General features: G+C 41.0%; 1 protein-coding gene across 1 annotated transcript; it reads right to left on the reverse strand.

The window, feature by feature from the left end:
- Positions 1-12251: 12251 nt before the first annotated feature.
- On the reverse strand, positions 12252-22377 carry LOC134424875 (epidermal retinol dehydrogenase 2-like). Its single transcript, XM_063169034.1, has 7 exons — positions 22316-22377; positions 21276-21624; positions 17857-17988; positions 16319-16418; positions 14503-14647; positions 13465-13587; positions 12252-12965 (listed from the first exon to the last, which is right to left on the reverse strand). The coding sequence occupies exons 2-7, from the start codon at positions 21603-21605 to the stop codon at positions 12872-12874; spliced, it is 924 nt and encodes a 307-aa protein (XP_063025104.1). The 5' UTR covers positions 21606-21624; positions 22316-22377; the 3' UTR covers positions 12252-12871.
- Positions 22378-23001: the final 624 nt, after the last annotated feature.

Here is a 23001-nt window from a genome sequence, read left to right on the forward strand (position 1 = left end):
GAAGAAAGACATCATAAGGAGGAAAGAAACATCCTTAAGTGCTTAAGTAGGAATGTGCTTGAGTTTTTCCACTTGAACTTCAAGCTGATCTTTCTGACAGTGTACCCTTATGTCTAAGTAGAAAATAAAAATGTGCACCTGATAAAATAAGAAGTAGGGATTTAAAAAAGTGTAAAGTTTCACTTTCAGCTTTTCTTGTTTTAAAGCAAATTATTTCAATATCAATTCTCCAGTCTCACAGAGTTACCTCAATAAAATCTGTAAGAACAGCTGCAGACATTGTGAGATTTTAACAATGAATAAATAACACTTCTTCCAGAGCCTGGTGAAATTTATAGGACTTTTTCCCACAGTAACAGACTTGTTCAAATGTTTACTAACTCATGGTGTATGTAAATATTCAGGGTTCTGTGCCTGTAAATGCATGCCTAACTGGGGCCAGCTGAAGGCAACTGCAGTTTCCTGCAGCATGGACACTTTTCTGGGAAGGCAGACCTAATTTGCACACTAACATGCACAAAGTGGGCTCGAAATCTCTGTGGTACTTCAGGCTACTCACCTGCCTTCAGTCTCCTTTTCTTGGTCTTTTCACTGCCTGCAAGGGGAATTCGTGCCAGCAACTCTGGTTACAGTTCTCAGCAAATTCATTAAATAGGATGTATTAAAAACTGAAGCTCATGGCTGATGAGCTGTACTGCTGGGACAAACCTTATCAACATTTCTTGGGATATCACCTGTCTAGGCAACTAAAAAGGATGCCAGAGTTTCTGGGAAAGTAATTTTTTCTTTCTTGTGCCCTGTTACACTTCAGAAAAATACCTGTGCTTTCCAATGGAAGCTGAAGGAAAAAGCATGAAGAATTGCAATGTTGTTTGATGGGGTGTTTAAACTGAATCTAAACTTGATGGAGAGAAAACATTTATTTTTCAGAACTGTAGCATATTGGGAGCATACAAAGATTTTATCACAAATGTGTGTGGTAGCCATGCAGTGGGTGTCTGTGCCTCAGAGAGCTCCAGATTATCTTCACGGTCCCTCTGGTTTGGATGTGCCAGTGAAACATATCCACATGATGTGCAGGCTTTGCAGAGCCAGCAAGTGAGAGAGCTTGTAGGTTTTACAAAGTTTTACACTGCACTAGGAAAAAATTTTTTTTGTTTGTTTCTGAGGGTACTTGTTGAGTACCTGATATCCATGGGGAACTTCATGTGCTTCATGAGAAGGAGGAGTAGGTCATCCTGAGTGCCAGACCTGTACAACAGGGACATCACTCTTTTTTGACACTGCTCTTCATCCTGGATGTCTTCACGTTTACGGCAAGTGACAAACCTGTTAAGGACATCTCAGCCAAGAAATGCCAGAGGAAATCTTCATTGGAGTGTGAATGAGGGCAACTGTCTCCTGCAGTAACCTGCAAATGCATGACTTTTCATTGTAAATTAGACCAGTGATTTATTTGCCTCTTTATCAGGGCCAGGAGGACACTATTGCTATTCCATGCTCAAAACTGTATCTTCACTACTCTTAGAGTTCCCCATGTGCAGGGAGCTATGGCTCTCCATCCCCAACTCTTTGACATTTTTCAGTGTTCATCCTCCTCTTTCCTCATAAACTTTGGGCAACATCATTGGCTTCTGCTATTTCATGTTACCAAGGGCTTCCAAATTTGGCTCTGTCTCATGTCTAGTTTTTTGGATCCAGATCCTTTTGGATCTGCACCTCTCTTTTTAAATAGCTTGCTTACTTCCATAAGAATTTGCTGCATGATTTTCACTCTTGTACCCTGTCTTTTCTAGTTGTCAGGCTTTCAATTATTAAGGTGTTATGAATGCTTTTGTCAAAAATCATAAAGAAGTGCCCCAGCATATGAATGACTACAAGATGTTTTAAAAAGTGTATATGGATCTTCTCATACACGGGACAATTTTCTAAAGAAAAGGCAAAAATTACTTGCAGTTCAAAACTGCGACAATTTCTCTTAACTCCGAAACGTTCACGGCAAAACATTGCTTTCAATATACAGATATTGTTATTCACTAGAGGGCACTCCTGTGTGCGCAAAGCTTGTACGGCACAGCGCGGCCAGGCAAGATCGGCTGTGTTCAGGATTTTGCGATTTTATAACAGTGTCATGTGAGAATGTTTCCTTCACGTTTCTTTCTTGATGTACAATTCTATCGTGTCACTGAAAGGCGATCTTCTCATTCTGGGGGCTTGTGGAGGCCGGGGGTGGGAGAAGGGAGTGAAAAGAGCGACTGACCCCTCAGTCTTCTCCAGCGGTGAATGCTTTCGCCGTAAATCACACACCCCAGTGTGAGGGGGAAATATGAATGGCCACCATCTGGAAAAAGGTAAAGAATTATGCGCAAGTACCCTTCTGCCCTTCAAGTTTTGCCGACAGGATTGGAGGAGCAAGTGAAGAGTCTGTGAAATTGCCTCTTAGCGATGCAGGACGGAGCCGCTGGTGCTGCTCCCTGGCCGGCGGGTTCCCCAAGGGGCGGCGACCCCCGGCAGCGGAGCCTCGGTCCCTCCTGCCGCCCTCTGCTCCACGGGACCAGCCCTCTTCTTCCTCCAGGGATCCCTGCTGCCGCCGAGGGCTGCGCACGTGTGGTCTGGCCACCCTCGAAGGTTTTTCTCCTTCTTTCCAGATAGTTGATGATATATGCTCGGGAAAAAAAAAAAAAAAAAAAAAAAAAAAAAAAAAAAAAAAGGAAAGGAAAAAAAAAAAAGAAAAAAAGAGAGATGAAGTGCTTACATTGTGTTTCATCAATAGAAGAAGTTCCTGGTGTGGAATATTCCAGTGTAACAGGATTAAGTAGCCATGAGTACAGCCGTGAGTGCGTGGGTCGGTAACACAAAGCGACCCCCGATTCTGGAAGCAGGGAGGGCTGGCACGGCAGCCCGGCCCGGAGGCGCACAGGGCAGATCGCCCCGGCGGCAGGCGCGGAGCGGGGTGCCGGCGATACCGGGAGCCCCGCAGTGCCAGGAGCCCCGCTGTGCCGGGAGTCCCGAGTGCCGGGAGCCCCGCAGTGCCGGGAGCCCCGCAGTACCGGGAGCCCCGAGTGCCGGGAGCCCCGAGTGCCGGGAGCCCCGCGGTCCCGGGAGCCCCGCAGTGCCGGGAGCCCCGCAGTGCCGGGAGCTCCGCAGTGCCGGGAGCCCCGCAGTGCCGGGAGCCCCGCAGTGCCGGGAGCCCCGAGTGCCGGGAGCCCCGCAGTGCCCGGTGCCGGGAGCCCCGCGGTACAGGGAGCCCCGAGTGCCGGGAGCCCCGCAGTACCGGGAGCCCCGAGTGCCGGCAGCCCCGCAGTGCCGGGAGCCCCGCAGTGCCGGGAGCCCCGCAGTGCCGGGGGCCCCGAGTGCCGGGAGCCCCGAGTGCCGGGAGCTCCGCAGTGCCGGGAGCCCCGAGTGCCGGGAGCCCCGAGTGCCGGGAGCCCCGCAGTGCCGGGAGCCCCGCAGTACCGGGAGCCCCGAGGTGCCGGCAGCTCCGCAGTGCCGGGAGCCCCGCGGTACCGGGACCCCCGAGTGCCGGCAGCCCCGCAGTGCCCGGTGCCGCCGCTGGGCCGCTGCCGGCAGCGGGAGCGCCGCAAGCCCGGCGGGCGCGGGGCACCGGAGGGCACCCGCTCTGGGGCGTCCCGTCCCCGCCAGGAACCGGGAGAGGGAGCAGGTTTAGGGAAGGTTTATTTTCGTGCAGAACTCTGGTCTCTCCTGTACTCCGTAATTTCGGGAGCAGATGGTGAGCTGCAGGAAAATTCAGCAAGAACTGTACTGTATGGGAGGGAAACCAGGGAGAAGAGGAAAATGGAAGAGGGCCACAGATTGTATCAGCGGAGATTTAGACTGGAGATTAAGAAAAAAGTCTTCTCTGAATAAGTAGTCAAGCATTGGATCAGGCATGGGAAGTGGTGGAATCCCCATCCCTGGGGGGATGTATACATCCCATGTATTTAAAGACATGTACATGTGGTTCTTGGGAACGTGGTTTAGTGGTGGGCTTGGCAGTGCTGGGTTAACAGTTGGACTCAGTGATCTGATAGGTCTTTTCCAACTTAAAGGAATCTATGTGTGTGTGTTGGAATGCCATTTTGCCAGGGTGTTTTCTGGAATTTAGTGTACCTGTTGGTATGTAAAGCTGTGTTACATCTATGTCTAAGTGCCAGGCTCACAGGGACTATAATACCCTTGCTCACACACCTCAAACTTATAATGGGCCATTTGATTCCTCTTTTCTACTGTATTCTGGCCATAGTGCAGTTCACCATTCCCACAGAGTCATGCCTTCCATCAATTAACCTGAAAATGTTGACCAGTGTTTATTTGGGGAAAAAATGAAACTGAGGTTTGCCTTAGTTTAGCTGGTAGCTAGCTATTACATCTCCTCTAAGGATGCCTGGGACACAAAGGTGCCAAGTGAAGAAGGGAGTGAAATAAATAATTCAAGTGTCCTTAATATCTTCAGATGATTTTGCTATTTCATCCTCTATTCCAGATCAGTAACAAAAACACGAAATGAGCACAGCACTGGGGTTTCCCAAGCAGCCCACCTCCACTCTGGAAATTAACTATTCACTCTTTCTAGTTGTTCTTCCATATTAAACCCACCGTGTTTACGCATACAAGGGCCCTAATTTTCTGGTTTATAGCAGCTTAGTTTTCATAAGTGAAAAGCAGCATTTCTAGTTAACATAAAATCTTAAAAGGCACCCTGGAAATTTGCATGATAATAAGGAGATAAAAAAAATCAGAACTTGAACTCAAACTTTATGTCTACATCAATGCATTTCAGGACCTCGTTTCCTTTCTGAAGCTGTGAATAAGAAAGGCAGGCAAACCTTTTAGCCAAGACCACCTTCATCAAAGCTGCTTTAGAAATGGGAAGTAACCTCATTCCTAACCTCAGCAGCATGTTTGAGGATATCCTCCAAAGTGTAAAAACCTTTCACTCCACGTTGATCTCCATGAGTGATGTGAGCCAGATTTTTCCAGAAAAAGATTTTTACCTAAAATACCAATTTGAACACCTATTGATAATTCAACAGCCATAGGGAAGACATCTGGTGTTTCAATTGCCTGCTGCACTCAACTCAGAATCCATTGTTTCCAGCTTGCCCAATCAGTACAAATATATTAGTTATAAGTAATTGCTAATCTTTCAAGTGAAGAAAAGAAGGAATAATCCAACATATCGACAGCACGGTGACGTCTTGGCATTGCAGGTAGCTATATGTTATTTTTAATATGTTTAAACTTGGATATAAATTAGCTATATCCTCTCTGTCTGTTTTGTGATGCATATTAAATGTCCAAATATTTGAGCTGATATCAATAGAGTATATGTTGAAACTACTTTATCCTATTTTTAAACAATGAAGTGGACATCTCAGGACAGGAAATCCATCCAAACTTCCTCATCTGCTGGTGGAAATAACTTGATGCTCTGAGAAAGCAATCAGGCAGTGAAATGAGTAATTTGGGTCTGCCACCTCACATCCAGATAACTAAAATTAAATGAGGCAGATCACTTGCTTACTTCTGCAGGATCATTCAGGTGAGCAAATACATTTTAGCTTAAATAAGCAAGTGCTGCACAGTTCAATCTTCAGCTGAAAGTGTGCTGCAATTCTATGTAATGCACTTTGAATTCAAACTAGCACCATCAAGAATATTCATTCTGCTTTTTAGGCTCTGCAAGGACCTTGCATGATAGTTGGTGATTAAAAGGAAGATGATAATGTGTAAGCAAAGCAATTGCTATCATGTTATTATAAAGTCAAAATAGGAAAGATTCAAATAGATTTAATTAGCATTGTTTATTCTGTGGTTTTTATGTGAGAAAAAATAGGACATCTAGAAAAAATGCTGTAAATACATTTGAAATTTATCAATCAAATCTGTTTCACTATGATTGGTTAAAAAATAGATGAACTCCCTCTATTTTTAGTTCAGTCAGAGAATTTTACTGGCAGGGAAGACAGCTTTTCTGCCTTTCTTAGGATTGTGAAGCAGTGTTATTCAGAGAAATTGTCCTTGCTTACAAGCACAAGCCTCTCTTGTTTGTGCCAAGAAGGGTGGCAGCCATCTTTAAACACACTTTTCCTTTTTCTCACTCACCTACTCTTTCCTTAGCTCCTTTTTTCAGGATGAGAAAATTTAAGCCGTGGAAAATTTAAGCAGTCAGCTAGGCATTTCTCAGACTTGTAGGAACAGTTTCTGCTTAAATGGAAATGTGAATTACTAATGAAATAACCATTATTTTACAGAATATTTCTGGCAAGCATTTCATTGTTTGGAGACACATTGTTATCCAGTACCTTTCTGATACATGTTTCTCAAAATGACTGCAAACTTCTGTGTTTTTCCCCCCACATTTTGTGGAAGCAGGAGGTCACTGGTATCACAGATGTAATTTTTTCTGCCAATATCTACTCAGGATAAATCCCTTTTCTGCCAAATTGTTGGCTCTTTCTACCAAATTGTGACTCATGTCAGTAATTCCTTGCTGTCTTTTGCTTTAAAGCATATTCTAGGGAGGCAAACCAAAATGCTCTTCCATACCTGAGAGTTTGCACACTGATTTGGCAAAGGTGCTAAAAATATTTTTCCATTTAGCTTTCTATTTTGTTGGTTTTCATTGGTCTTGTTGGGACTTACAGTTGTAGGCAAGATGGTTTGATCTTTCTGGCTATGACAGGCTGAAATAAGTATGTATGGAGATAAGTATTAGAGTTTTCTTATATTTCTCTGATAAGAAAGAGTCTTTGAAGTTTTTGCCTCTTGCAAATGGGCATCATTTACAAGCCATGAGATTTCAAAAGTGGACTTTTTTTCATATTTGCAATCGGAGGAATACTGTTTGGCTGTTAGATTTTAGCAACAATGAGGTGCCAGAGAGCAAAGCTGGTGAGAGGTGTGGTAGAAGAGCCAAGTGAGGGCAGAGCATGGTGGGTCTTTGTGCTGTAGCTCTGGTGAACACCACAAGCAGAGCTTTCCTCTTGTTGCGCCACTCAGGCACAAGGCAGCAGCAAGGCTGAGGCTCTGTGAGAAGATAACACTGTCCTGGATCCTAGACACAACCTGAAAACACAACCTACCAAGCACTGCTGCTCATACACACTTGACTAAACATAAAGGGCAAAACCAGAAGTTTTCTGCTCCTTTTTCTTTCTTGGTACCCTTTGGTACCTGAGTCTCATCCAGACAAAGGGAAAAACTTCATTTTTTACAGATAATTCTGATCTTTGACTAAAGCAGCTAGTGTGTTTTATGGGAAAACTTAAAAGTGATGTATGTTCCAAGGATATTACAGACACAGTTTAATGTCTTTTTACAACTTCCTTGTTGAATTAGAAAAAGATCAAAGATTTGTTGGTTGACTCCCCTTTCCTAAATGTCACCATTTAATAAACATGATTTTGGAATATTTACTCCTTTAATGAATAACAACAGCAATAACAAGCAAGAAATCCTGTCCTTCCTCTGTGGCCTTCCTCCTTACTCCTGCAGCCCTGTTAGTAGGCAAGCATTCCTTACACGTCATTTTGTACAGATAACCTAATGTTCTTTTTTGTATTCTCTATTAGTGACCTAGAGCACTAGGGCAGGTTCAACTGTGTCTCAGTTTAAGGCAAACTGCCTTTCATACAACCTGAAGTTCTGATTTTATTGTTTTTGGGGAAATAAGAATGATAAAAAAGCTTCAAAGAAGATTGCCAGTGACTGAACTGTCTCTGAGAAAAATTTAAAGTTGCACATGAAAAATACTAAGGATAATTTTCTAATAAGAAAGCAAAGAAACCAGAATCAAAGAGCTGGAAACATAAAAATACTAGGACAAAAAGAAGGCACGTGCCCTTAAGAATTAAACATGTACAACCTCTCTCTTGCATGAAGCACCACCTAACGTTAAATGATTCTTTCTCATATTTCCCCAGAAAGATGACATTTCCCATTAATATTACAAGAGCAACACAATGCTGCAAGTGTAGTATTATCAAATTCTTCTAAGAGCAGCCTTCTGCACTTCCCTTTTAGATATTTTACCAGGTTAAGAAGTATCTGAATGCATCTCTGCTGCAATAGTATTGAAGGAGCTATTTTAAAGGTATTTTGTGAGTGGTGGAAAACAAACCACTAAAATTAATTGTTGTCATCAACGTCACTAGACATAATGCCATCTCCAAGATGGAAACACCTTTCATTTACAAAGAATGTGTGATGAGAATTCATGCCAACATTGTATCAAGTTGCCATTATGAGTGGTTGAAGTGATTTCAGTTTCCATTGTGACATCTCTAACAGCATTCTCAAATTGTGGGGGTTGTTCTTGTGTAGGAATTCTGTGTGTTGCCTCTGCAACTTTTTCCATGTATAAAAGAAGTCATATTTAATTATCTGATCCTTACTTTAGTTATTGCAGTGGCTTCTGACTTTCATGTAGAAGTATGTTCCTTGCTTGGAAAGCAGATTGTAAAAATGCAAATGGAAGGAAATAATTAATTAGAAAGTCATTGTAAAACCTTTGCAAAGCAGGAAATCAGCTGCCATGAAATGTTATATTAAAGAATTGTGTATATTAAATAAACACCACCAGTGGTAAACAGATGTGTGTAAAGCAGGCAGAGTCCTATGTAACATGGCTTAAATATTGAAGAGGAACAATTTCCTTCTAATTTCCACTCCTGCCTGATCCCACAGTGTGGTCTCTCATCTCCTGCTTTTGCAGACATGGTTAGAATCATGGGTCTTCTCTTAGTTTGTGTGGGGACTCTTAGATTTGCCAGTTTAGGAGTCAAGACACTCATATTCCTTCAGCTTCCAGGGAAATCCAAGCTATAGATAATAAAGGGCTTTAGACAACAAAGTAGACATCAGGTCTAGCCTGATTTCCTACTTTTAATTTATTTGCTGTCACACTCTAAGTAGCTTTTTATCTTTTCAGAACTATCATACTGTCTGGCTTCCTTTCCTGTTCTGTAGGAGTATCTAATTCCTTATCTCCTGGCTTATCATCCCAGGCAGACAGGCAACACGACGGACTCTTGAGGCCACCTCTACTCAGCTCATTCAGCTGCAGAAAAGAAAGTATCTTTGAGTCCAATATCCAATTAGACTTTAAATCCAATATCCATCCAAAATGGATATTGGAAGTATTAACATTTAATTTGTTAACTACATTTCTGAGAAAGAAGGTATGGGGGAAGCAACAGAGCAACTGCTAGAATGGCCCTTGCACCACCACAGTGCACTTGATCAATGAGCACTGCAGAAGTGTGGAGTTTATGAAAGCATTGAGCAATGCCTTGTGACTTCTTAAATCACTGCTACCTCAGGCACTGCTGCCAGCTGAGATTAGTTAATGAAGTGGAAGATCACCTGACCATTTATTTGGCTTCAGCAACAGTTCTGCGCAATGGTAGAAGGCAATTAGAGCTGTATTAATTCTTTTTTAAATTACACAGTCATTCTTTATTAGCATGCTGTAGCACCCTGAAGAATCTGGAGTATTGAACAGAGGCATTGTATTGACTGCAGAAAGAGACTAGAAAAATCCATAATAGTAATCAATGTAGAATTTTGACCTGTTAATAACTGGGCTCTTTGGATTGATTCAGAGCTTTCTTCCTCATTAAATTATATGAAATATGGAAAATCATCAGGCAATATAGAAAGTAGTGACATTTCTCTAGATGTAAAAGTAAAGAGATGAAAATTATTTTTCCAGTCACCATGAAAAATTGTATAATCATGAAGCCTCTTCTTCCCAGGATAGGGATGAAAGACAGGGACAGTCTATACTCATTCAGGCAGCTGTCCCTATTTTTTGTGTTTTTCAGGGTAAAAATAAGGTCAAAGACAAAGGTAAGTGACAGGGAAACAGGGAATTTCCTGGCTTCCAGTGCTAAATCTATTCCTCCACAATTGTCCCATAATCTGTGGGAACTGTGAAGTAAACATCTTTCCAGAGAGAGACTGAGAAAATACAAGTTACTAATGAAAAAGACGTAAAATATTGCAGGATTTGGAAATATGTTTTTCCTTTTTAATATATGAAACTTGCCTCAAATTAGCTTTGAGTATTCTTAGAGTGTCTTCTATAAAAGCCATCCTTCTAAGATAGTAGATGGTGATCAGGCCTTTAGAAAGACAGAGGTTTTTATGGGAATGTTTTCAAATTTAATGGGGCAATGCCAATTCAGGTGATAAAACAGAACAGACTATCAGAATTTCTGTTGTCCAGTTGTTATCAGAAAGTCCAGTTGTTTCTATGATTTCCTGCAAGTTGCATCTCAGTGTCTCTGGGCATTTGTTACGTGCTTAGGTATATAAATGAGGAACTTGAGCATCTATGGAAACTGTAATAATGGCTTACAGGGAACACATAATGAATTTGGGTGGAAACATTAAACTCTGAAGTAAAAGAGGAACTAAATAATGTAGAAGAATGAAAATAATGAGAAATTAAAGTTGCGTATCATTGCCTCTAAGGTTTATTCAAAGATTTAGATTACAAAGTGACCCAGAATAATTCAGATGTTTCTTTCTCACAATGCTTATAATTCGAATATGATTAATGTTCTTCATAAGATACACAATACTACAACTTCCTTTATATGAAAAATGTGCTCTGAAGGGCTATGCTGTACCAATGGGCATAAAAAAGTACAAGAAACTGACATCACAGATTATCTCACTATTGGTGCAGCAACACAGGCCTTTCTTCATCAGTTTTGCAGAGAACAAGGAGTGAGAAAACGATGAGAAAAAATTAACATAAACTAATGCAGTCTTCTGTGGTAATAGAGTTTCCCCTGTAAAAATGTTTTTGTCATGGAGGAATTACAAATAAGATAAAAACCTCAAAGAAAGGACAGGATTCTCAGGAGCTGTTGATAAGTCTGAGATACTTCTTAAGTGGCACACTATATTTCAAAATATGAAGATAATTTTCTGTTAAAAACCACGAACACCATTCAAATGCACCTTCTGAACTTTAATAAGAAGGTTTTGGCTTACAGTTTTAAAATTGTATTACTGGATCTATCACACTTCTTTTCTGTATGGAAACGAAACTACTCCCCCCCGAACACCACCATCATCAACCTATCCCAAACCCCACATTTTTTATCTGGTATTTTCATGGAAAAGAGTGAGTTACTGATTTCTAGGACTGATAAGAAGATCTAACAGATCACTGTGAGACTTAGAATGTATAAGCTTTACAAATTCCTTCTTGAGACAAGCAGATTAGCCTGAAAAGAATACGGAGCCAAAAGTGCCCTTGGCCGAGGTTCTGCAGGATGGCTGTGCAGAAAAGCTGAAATACAGCTTAGAGAATAGGGTATTATTTCCTTTGCACTATTCTTAACCTACTCATGTCCTGCCTATGTGGTTGATGAATTTACAACTGCAGATGTAGGTGGTAAGGTAGACGCACTTCAGTTAAGAAAACTGAAAACAAGAAAGGCATCCTTAAAAGTGGGCCCTCACAATGAGCTCCTTGCCTGCAAATATTTCATCCTGAAACCTTTAACATTTAAATGATGGATAGTCCACCATATATTAATGTCACTAGCACGTGACACTACTTCAAGTAGGAGTCTTGTTTCACAAATAATTTTTAAATACATTTTTCTCATCTCATGACCCCTGCTCTTAAGCTCTTAAGCTCTGCAGCACCAGCAATGAAATTATGCATTAAGATGCTTGGGCTCTCAATATATTCCCAAACATAATATCATGTCAATTTGCATTGACTCCTGTAATCATACTTTAAAATGATAATAGATCTAGAGCCAAATAGTAACATTCATGCAGAACAAGGGAATCCAATATTCAACATATTTGCCTGCAATTGAGAAATTGATTGGTATTTGCAGGAAGTAATTTAGACTTTGCTGTCTCATTAATAAGAGGAAAATAATATTTAATTACTCATAATCTACAGAGTTTTAAACAATATAAATCAATAAACCTTGCTTTCCAAACAGCCAAACTTAAGATAGCTTTTCCCCTCTCTCAGAGAAAAGGTTCCCTGTGATATCTACTGGTACATGAAAGAATTTATTGAATGCATACATGCTTTGGAAACACAGGGATTTCGATAGTGTGTACTCTAATAACTATTTGTATCTGGGAGCTTCTAAGTTTGAGTTTAGTTAAGTACAATTGAATTATGATGGCAAACATGGTCAATAGATGATTGTTAAATGTTTTCTGTAATTCCTTAAGGTTTTATGAAGCAGGCTTTGTAGATTCACTATTTGGCAATGCAGTTTATTTGTTTTTGAATTAAGACAATTGTGAACATTTTATGTTAGCATTTTCTAAAAATTTACATGAGGATTGATGTTTATCAATCAAGTAGTAGCACATATTTTGTGTAACTAATCTCCAAACTGCTGCTATTGGGGAATTTCTTTCCTTTAGGACCTTTATGTTGTAATTTCATTCAAAGACAGTTGAAGAACATGGGTGTGACTTCTCTCCAAATACAAGGAGAGATTTCACCCATAACTTCCCAGGTATTCCTCCGGTCTTCATTTTCTCATGATTTACAACAGAACTGTGTTCCACACTAACAGGATACCTCATTGAAACTTCAGTCTGAAAACAGTGCAGTCTGTGCAAAGTTGTTGCTTGGTCATTCAACATAATACCTAATTTATTTTAGAGTTCAGTGGTTTTTCAAAAATTTCTCAGAAAATTGCCACACATAAAGGCTTAAAAGACAGTTGTAAAGAATTAAATGGCATGCTGGCCAATGTAAAATAGCATAAAAGAAGTGAATTTTTTGCCAAGAAATAAATAGAACTTAAAATTATTTTTACTAAAAATGTTAAATTAGATAGCACTTGAGATCTTTAGAATACTTTTTGTTTCAATCCTTTTTCTTCTGAGCAAAGGCTTCTTCCATGCTCTCAGGGAACTTGACATAAGACTCGAGCCATAGCACTGCTTTTCTAGGAAGGAAACTGAGGAGACAAACACTGAGTTAGCCTATATTTTTTTTTAGATAAAGGTACTCTGTAAATAAAGAAATGACAAATGCATTATATGTGCACGATACTTCCAGTGTCTGGTAGTAGCACATTTGGCACTTCAATGTTATGAATTGGGAAAATGAATGACAGACCATTTTGTGAAAGCCCAGCCTGCAGTGGTGGCAGGGACTGGAAGTAGACAGTGCTAGACCAGGCATTGCTCTCAGTGTATCATCTCAGGAAAAATTTTGAAGTTTCTACACCCAACTGCAGCTTAAAACATTTCTTGGAGACAGAAGAGGCCAGAGGAATGTTATTCATCTAGATTATTGAAAAATCAAACCCACTGTTTCTTTAAAATTTGGTACATATAACTGGATTGATTGCAGGAATATTAACTAAAGGACTGTTTGACTAAACGTTCCTGCTGATTTTACAGGCAAATGGCAAAGGAAAGAAGGTAATGCTAGAAGACAAGTCACATGCTTACATTTTGAGACCAAGTAAGTATACAGCTGGAGGCATGATCAGATAAAATTTCTCCTTTTTAATTGCATCCACGATCCTACTGGCTGCATACTCTGGATCATAAACAGGAAACAAACAAGGTCTCCTGTAAAACAAGAAAAAAGGGTTATGAAATGATAAAACTTAACTTTGGTGATAAATACACACACATGCATAATTGAATAATTTATGCAATTTCCCCTTCCCCTCACATAGTCTTGAAAAGGATCTCCAAACCCTTTTGTTCCCACTATCATCAAAATAAATTGAAAATACTTTGATGATGTTGTGAATTTAATGACTTTTTGTAAGCTGACCCCAATGAAGTTGGTGCCCACACTGATTGCAACTTTGGAAACTTCCAAGCTTAGCCTTACTATGTGCTGCTCTGTGCATCACTGCTCTCCAGCAGTCTTTTTCTGCTCTAAGTGCTGAGGTGACAGCTGAATAGACCAGCCAGGAGGTGACAAGGAGGGCTCTGCTCTGCATGCATATGCTGCTGCACGATGCTGAATGGTGCAAGCAGGAGCAGAGCACTGAAAAACCAAGATCACTGGTCCTGCACTCCTGCAATGGCTCATTCAGTGCTTGCAGCCTCTCCCATCAGTGCAGCCACAGAGCCACCCAGCAGATACCATCACCACAGCTGTTCTCACTCCAAGTACAGTTCCTGCCAGTGCAGACAGTTAATAAGGACAGGTCATGGATATCCTGATAGTCAAAACTGTAATTATACTGACAAAATTACTTGGTGCACAGAACATCAGCAGTCTCCTGACAAATAAGGTTCCCTAACCCTTAAATACTGCTGTGTATCCCCAGCTGTTCCTTGACTGTGAGGTTATTGCACAGTTCTTGTTATTCACTGTATGTAAGACCTGCATTTCCTTATGTCTGTGCCAATAGGGCAAAAATACTGAATTGAAAATCAAATCAACCAACCAAGAACTGAATATGATATACCCAGTGAGTGGCAATTATTTTTTATACAGGAAATAGTACAAATCTAAGCTTTACTTACGCGCTTTTGAAACCTTTGCTTAACCTGGTACTAATGAAATAAGGGCAAATGATTGTGGTTTTAATGCCTCGTTTTCCTCCATGATACAGTTCCGAATTTATGGCTTCCATCATTGCAATGATTGCAGCCTTACTTGCTCCATAATCTAGAAAGGGAAGAAAAGAGAAATATCCAAAATTTTAAAAGCACCACAATAAAAGCTAAATATAAACTGAATTCTTTGTAATACCATTTAAGCCACGATATTATTTACTTCTATTATTGGCAGTCTTATAATTAGTATTTAAAGCATATTCGTGATCCAGCTCTGGAGATTAATTGCTCTTCCCATGAATGATGCACAATTGCCTAAGGATAAAATGAATCCTTTTTAGAGGAGGTTTTTTTTCTTTTTTTTTTTTTTTTTTTTTGGTGCACTATAGAAAGATATAGGCAAATGAGCTTATTCAGCATTTTCTGTAAATTTCCAGATACTCCTATACCAACCATGCATTCTTTCAGTTCAGAATGTCTTCAACTTTTAATATCATAGGCTACATTTCAGACAGAACTATTTCTAGTAGTAAAATAAAAATATCTTACTTAAATGCTGCTTCAGCCTAGCCTATTACTTCTGATTTGCCTTGCAACAACAATACTATTTTGTTTGCCCAGGAAGACTAATCTGATTTTTATTGTTTGATGAATGTATGGAACCCCATCCTTGGAGATAATGAAAACCTGCCCTCACACAGCCATGTGCAACCTAACCTAAGCTGAGCCTGTTTTTATCTGGGGATATGGACCAAGTGACCTTTACAGATTTCTTCCCACACATATTATTCTACAGTTTTCCAGTTGTTAGAAATGAATTTAATACAGTGCCTTACATGTAATTTCCTAAAACCTTTTCAAATGTGTGTGAAAATAGTCGCTAGATACAATGAAATCCAATTTTGCTAAAAGACTGACTCCAAAGACTGGCATCAGAAGTAGTTTGCTGTTCTTCAGGAGTTCACTCACAGTGAATGATGGGACCACACAGCCTAAAAATATATATCTAAGGTGTAAAAGGTCATAGTGCATGGATGGGAAGGCCCATTCCCATGAGCCTAACAGTTATATGATGAAAGCTGGATGTGACTTGTGTTATCAATACCAAATATTGATAATATATCAAGGTAACCCCTAGGTGATAGGTAGCAAGTGAACACTACAGTAACACCATCAACCAGCAGAAGAAAAAAGAGATCCTTATTACACTGAAGTTCAAGTTCTCATAGGGTGACCTCAGAGATACAATCAACATCTAAGAGGCGTTTGAGGAGAGACTGGGAAGCAGACTCAGGCTGATGAAATAGGCTAGGCTGGCAGGCTGCTCTGTTGAGGGAAACATCTGAGAGTACTGAGCTTTAAATAGCTTAAACCATACTTCATTCAAATGAATTTTGTTGAAAATTCTGCCAGAATGCCTTCTGCACTTGATAAACCAATTGAATGTGTAGTTCCAGGTTACAACCCTTGTGTCTCAGGTCTCTGAACACTCACCTGCAGAAAAGCTGTCATGAGAAAGCACTACACAACCTATATGCAGGGCTCCCTTCCACTGCACATGTACAAGCTGAATTGTCCTTTCTTTTGTGGAAAAAACATAGTCTGTAACCAGACAGTAACACCTGCAGAGAGCTCCCTGTGTCGCTCAGGCATGTGACACCATCACCTCTGGCACCCACAGGCTCTTGTCAGTACAGGCTGCTTAAGCCAAGCATTTATAAGGCACACAGGAAAAGTGATTAGTATGTAGATCTATTCTGTAATGGCATTTGCCAATAATTACCTGACTGCCTGTAGAGTCCCATTATTCCACCTCCACTGGCTGTGTTAATCAAGTGCCCACGGTTACAGGCCACCATGGCTGGAAGAAAGGCCTTACAAGTCTGAAAGAATAGAAATACATTTATTTTAAAATCCTCTTTAAAATAGGCCTAACAAAAATGTTTCTTTCCAAAATTAGGTGGCACAACCTGACTTGCTTTCCGGGTCTTCAATATACAAGGAGCCCAAATGGTATTTTATTTCTGTAACAATTTTTAAATGAAAGACAACATTTCCTTGAATGACTGCCTCTGTCTGAAGATCTAACAGCATTAAAAGCATCTTATTAAAAGCAGCAAAGTTTGTATTTTCTCTGCTTTCCTGGCTCCACACAATTTGTCTATTGCTAAAGGTTTGGTACACAAGAGGGAGCTAGAAGTCAAGACATAAAGGAGAGTTCAGCTCTCTGTGGATTCTTTTTGTTTCAAGCCGAACTGCCTGACAATTCCAGAGCTCCAGGACACCACTGTGGGTGATACTAACTGGGAAGAATGTTAGTGTTTTACTAAGGGGGAGATAAGAAAAAGAGACAAGAGCAGTAACAATTTATTTTTTTCAATAGCTGAGGAATCCTATTAGACTCCAGATGAGAGGGCTAAGTACATTGCTGTCCTCCTGCCCTGGATTTCTTCAGACCTTTCAGGGGGAACACCTCTCCCAGTCCATTCTCCAAGTGTTTGGAAGAATGATGCAGTGTGACTGGGGAATACTTAGAGAACTTCTATCTGCAATGATTATCCATCGAGGAATGCCTTTAAACAAAGGAGTTGCAATGCTATATTGTTCCCTGGTGCAGGCTGTTCACTCAGGCATATAAACAAAAAATGCAAGAGGGGCAATAGTAACACTCTCTCACAAAAAACTCTCCTAAATCTACTGAGACCCCAAATAGCTGCAAATTCCTCCAGAGATAAAAAAACCAAAATAAATTTTTACTAGCTGGATTAGTTTTCTATGTATTTCAATCAGATGGTGACTAGGAATGAAAGCACAGCCTGAAGGGCAACATGTGCAGCATAAAATAATGGAATCATTTAGGCTGGAAGAGACCTTTAGAATCACTGAGACCAACTCTAAGTGTACCACTGCTAAGTCTGCCAGGAAACCATGGTTGTGTCTCCCTCAATGCTGCAAGTCTCTTAGGCAAAGCCTTCAGATGCCAGGGAGCATCCAGGAGCAGGGAAGTCACATGCCATCATGTCAGCACTCTCCTTTCAACCACAGCTGTTAAAGGTAGGGTGTGTTTCATGATACAGCTCCACAAACTTTGATTTACCAGAGTGCCCAGGCAGGTTTGTGTTAGCATTGCTGAGACATACTGGGGAGACTGTCTCAAACTCCAGGACGATCATGAAAACAAGTATTCCCCCAATCAAGGTCCTTCACATCCCTACTCCCAGCTGAGTTTTTAAGGTAGAGGTCACCATTGTGGTTTTCACACCAAAATACTTGTCTGTACCTTTTGGTCACTCAGGAGTAAAAAACCCACAAAAACTTTACCCAGACTTGAGCAAAGAAGTTGATTCTGAAGGTCTTTTCAAAGTCTTCATCTGTAAGATCACAGAACTTTTTCCCAATCAGTATGCCAGCATTATTGATTAGAATAGTAACATCCCCAACTTCTTTTCTAACCTGAATTAAAAAAAAAAAAAGACAGAAAGCTTTAGAAGGTATCATTGCCTCTTGTGCTTCATTTATGAAAAATTTTAGTAATATTGGCAATAATTGATATGTATGAAAACATAAGTGTGCAAGAACTGTTGTATTGCATCAGATCAAATTCATGGTGGAAAGCAATGAAAAAAGGACCCAGGCTCTAAGTTCTCCTGTGTGCTCAACTTTACACATGCTGCAATTTAGGATCTTTTGAGAGGTACAAGATATTTATATCATTGTCTTTAATGTATCCCAGTGATTCTCCACCTTGCCCTCCTCCCCAAATTTGTCTAATTGCTCCCTGAACTCCAGAATACTTTTGGCTTCCACAGAAACCAGAGGTGAAAGGTTATGCAGCTTTAGTATGCACTGTGAGCACGCTTTAACTGCAATCAGAACACCTCCAGTCCCCTGTTTTTGGTATTGTGAGATCCTGCATTCTTCTGCTAAGCCTGCTCCCCCCTTTTCCCTATAATTTCTACTGAACTGGAAAGAATTCAGCTCAGATAACTGGGGGATACTATCCTCTGAGCACAATAGTATCTACCATGAAATAGACAGATGAAATCATCATTAGCTCCATTTGAGTTTGTTTTCAAAAGATTTTGTGCCATGATTTGGATTTGTATCAAAGCAGTTGGCCAAGATTTACTTATAGTATGAAGAATAAGTCTCACAGATTTCTCTGCTAAAGGTGGATGATTATCTGTGGTCTCAAAAATTATGACTACAAAAACGTTAAAATCCTACATGTGTTGTTTTCTGACAATTTGGGAACAGGTGATTGGATCTGGTGCACCAACATTTGACCTTCCTTTGGCTCTCTCAGGGAACCTTAGCATTCAGTGAAGATTTGTTTTACATTTCTCCAGCTGTGTCAGGTTTAGGCCTTCTCATTGGCAAGTAGGGCTCAGATACTTGCACCTTTCCACCTACATAAATGAATGTAAATCTAGACACTGTTCACTATGGCAGGATTACTCAATTCTTCCTTTGAGGAACACAAAGTGTCTGTACTTTCTCTCCACTCTTTTAACTGCTGTGTCAGTCCATATGATGATCCTCTTTTTCTTAACATGACATCATATCTTTACCAATGGCAGCATTTTATTTACCATGGCATCGATTGTCCTGTTTACTCACTACTACAAAATATGTGTGAAGCTTGGCTTCCACTAAGAAAAAGTCAAGATGATTATTCTACATTATGTATCATTTTAGGTGTTTGTTTATTCTTCTGTTAGCATAATTTCTACTGGTTTTCTGTAAGACAGGTTCATAGTGTGCTTGGCCCTCAAGAGAACTTTAAAAGGCTCTCAAGTGCCTTTTAAGACTGGCAAATTTACTGTGCTTTACTTGTTTAACTATGCTTTGCTCCTTGCTCATCTGTTGTAGCAAAATACACATTCTGCATTTCTAGCCACCAGATCCATGTCTGATTTCCTTCAGAATTCCCAGGTGGATGCCTCTTGTTCCTGAAAATCAGTTGCTGTTCACTTGACCAGTTTGTGCTAAAACCTCTTCTTTAGAGACTTCAATGGTCTCTTTTGTTTCCTAGAAGCAAAACTTACATTATGGGAAAATACTTATGCTTTGCAGCAGTGAGTATACCAAATAAAACCAATTAATTTAACTTCCTTGCTATTGCTTTCTCTTCTGTGTCCAAGATCAAGTCTTTTCATATTACCAATCAAAAATTTGAAGGTATTTCCAAGAGAAGAGGAAGCCCATATTTGAAAAGCTCTTCATCTAAGAAAATTTCTATCTCCACCAGGACTGAACAATATATGTAAATATCTGTGAATATGTTGGTGTTGTTAACAATAATTTGACACCTTAAGAGCAATTTTTAAATGTTGAACTGCTCTTTAAGTTTCTGTTGGCAGGTCAATCTGTGCACTTCAGAATAGTGTTTGCTGATTTGGGCACAGAAAATTCCACAGGCTGGAGTCCTGTGGCTGATTTGGATAATGTGTTTGGAGATTGAAAATTACTGGGGGGCACAAAACAAACCTTTCAAGACTCTGCTAAGGTAAGAGCAAACAAGTAATTTCAAAATGTTCATTTTTTTTTTCTACGGTGTGAGTGAGCTGTGGCCCACATGCTACTTACAAGTATGGGTGAAAGAAACCCTTGCTGATTTGAAACCATGAGAATTGCAGTTCCAGACACTTACAGATCATGAATCCAACTTACCTTTTAAAACTACTTTTCCTCAAGAACATTTCTTGAGGAAAAAAGGTATTTCCAACTTTCATTAACTTGCTCAGAAAGACTTTATCTGATTTGGTTAAAATTAAAAACAACAATCACAAAACAAAGAGCTGAGCCCCCCCCTATGTCCCCACCTTTCCACCCACAACTTATAGAAAATAAACATTACATTTCAAGTCTATTCTGAAACAATCTATCAACATTCACATCATAAAATAATTTAGCTAATTTCTCTGATGTGTGCCTTCAGACACAGAATGTCAAAGATGTGACTTGAGAGTCATGTATATAAGCACATACATTGAGAATTTAACAGAAGTTTACACTTGGAGGAAGTTTGCAGAGTGACTAACTGGATTAACAGTGAAGTTACACTGAGAAGCATTTTCAGGCAGTTTAAGGAATAGTAAAAATTAATCATGTTAATTCAATGTCCAATTTTTGAACTCTGACAATTAGATTAACAAGGTAATAGTTTACAAAGCATAGGTCAGCACAGCAGAAGAGTTTCATTGAAAATGGAGCTCTTTACCTTATTTTCCACCTGTACTGATCAAAAAAAGAACTGAAGCTGAATCATCAATTTGACTGGAGACTAACCACATCCCAATGACATGTCTGAAAACATTACATTCCACATCACCCTTAAAGAACTACAGTTTGCTTCCTAAACAAATAGGCAAAGGAAATAATCTCCCTTTTACAACATCCACTGATTATTCTTTTCTTTAAAAATTATTTATTGATATCTTAAAGAAACTATAACACCTACATAGGTTAATGTATGGAGATAACCTCTACTGCAGGCTTTACCACACTCTTAATCTAAACATTACCATCTCACAATGAAGAACAGAAATGAATAAATCTCAACAGAACTGATTAAACCCAGTTACTTTGTTGCAACCATATTTTAAGTTCCATCTAGGAACTATTCAAAACTAGAAAGACATTACCCTACATGATTACTTCCCTCTAGGTATGGTTTCTAAAAAACAATAAATCCAATAGGATATTCTATTAGAAAGAAGCAAAAATGCAGATCTTACCTTGTCTGCCTGTTCATAGACCTCCTCCCTCCTGCTGCAGTCACAGTGGTAGACAAACACCCGGTTGGCTCCATTTTGTTGGGCCAATCTGCTTGTTTCTTTGTTACCTTCATCATCGATGTCCCAAAGCACCAAGGTTACTCCCAAAGGAGCCAATTTTAAGGCAACCAGCCTTCCAATCCCATTTGCAGAGCCAGTAATAAGTACTATTTCACCAGCAAAATATTTTTTTTTGCGGAGAGGAAATAAACAGAAGGCGTTCTCGATAATTAAAAAAATAAAAAATTTTATGTACTGTAGTAACTTCTGGATGCATCTGAAGTTGAACATGATTTCTCAGGTACAAGCACTGAAAAAAAGAAGAGGTTGACCTTCAAACAGCAAGCTCTTTTGCAGTGTTCTTCTGTTTAGACACAAAATATATTATAGGGACTTGTTTTGTGAAAGCTACCTTACTAGTAGGATTAAAGCAACTGTTTTCCTCTAGATCCTACAGACCTGTTTCATCCCAGGCTTCTCACCTTCCAACTCTGGTTTTAAAAACGTTTAGTAACATAGATTTTGGGCAGGTATGTTACGGCAATAGCACTTTGTTTTCGCAGCAAGCTGATGCTAGCTGAACAAAAAGTGCTGAACACACTGGTGCAACATCAACCTTCGGAAGGAAGGTGTCCTCCTTAGCAACAAACCTGACCTCTTTCGGAAGCCGGGAGTGTTCCCACACCCTGTGTCTTCTCCAGCGCCGTGCGGCCGAAATCACACCACGCATTCCCACTGGCAATGGGCCAGCCGCGGGGCAAAGCCTGGCCCTGGCACTTACGAGCCTTGGTTTTCATCCTGCTTTAGGCAGCACCACTCCCTTTTCGGTGTTTGGCAGGGGACAGGAGGAGAAGCGCTCGCACCATCCCGGCGGATCGGATCGGATCGGATCGGACCCGGACCCATCCCGTCCCGTCCCGGTCCCTTGGCCTTTCCCGGCCCTGCCCCGGCAGTCAGTCACATCTTCGCCCCCTCCCTGAGCCCGGTCCCCCCGCACTCACCGCCGGCTCCTGACTGTCCCGCAGCCGCCTGCCCGCCTGCCCGGGGCTGGCCTGGCCCTGCCCAGCCCGCGCCGAGGGTTTGGCCCCGTGAGGGGGCGGCCCGGGACGGGCGGGCTGCGGCGTGCGGGCCTGGGCGGGCGGGCGGCGCTTCCCGGCTGGGCGGGTGCGGGATGCCGGCGGGGCCCCCCGGCTCAGGGTACCGGGGTGCCTTCCCGAGGGCACCTGTTGGGCGGCATCCCAGCGTCGGGGCATCCCAGCGTCGGGACATTCCGCTGCTGCTGCTGCTGCCACGTCGGTGGCCCTCCCGAGCCCGGCCGGCCTGGCCTGCGGGGAGGTATCACTGGCTCCATCCCGCCAGGCCGCTCCATCCCGCCCGGCCGAGGGCTCGGAGAGCAAGTGCTCTCTCCTCCTTCTGCTGCTGCTTCGCTGGAGGTACCAAGTTAAACACTTCTTAATTTATATAATAAATTACTGTTCTCCAGCTTGCTGGACTGGGAGCAAAAAAGCAGATGATAATTGTGTGGCCCATAAAACAGTGAATCCCCTGATTATAATTTCACACCTTTAAAATTATTTTTGTGGGTCCTCAGATTCCCATACATGAGCTATCCAACTCGAAAAGTACAGCCCCACACGACTGTGTCATCAATATTTTTGGATAGAAAGCCACACGCATACTTAGGTCC

This window comes from Melospiza melodia, chromosome 1 (assembly GCF_035770615.1).
Source record: "Melospiza melodia melodia isolate bMelMel2 chromosome 1, bMelMel2.pri, whole genome shotgun sequence".
Taxonomy (NCBI): Eukaryota; Metazoa; Chordata; class Aves; order Passeriformes; family Passerellidae; genus Melospiza; species Melospiza melodia.

Coding starts and splice junctions, on each gene's coding strand:
- LOC134424875 (XM_063169034.1), bottom strand. CDS start 21,605: ATGTTCAACTTCAGATGCATCCAGAAGTTACTACAGTACATAAAATTT. Junction 17,989..21,275: donor TCTATGAACAGGCAGACAAG/GTAAGATCTGCA, acceptor TTTTTAATTCAG/GTTAGAAAAGAAGTTGGGGA. Junction 12,966..13,464: donor TACTTACTTGGTCTCAAAAT/GTAAGCATGTGA, acceptor TTGTCTCCTCAG/TTTCCTTCCTAGAAAAGCAG.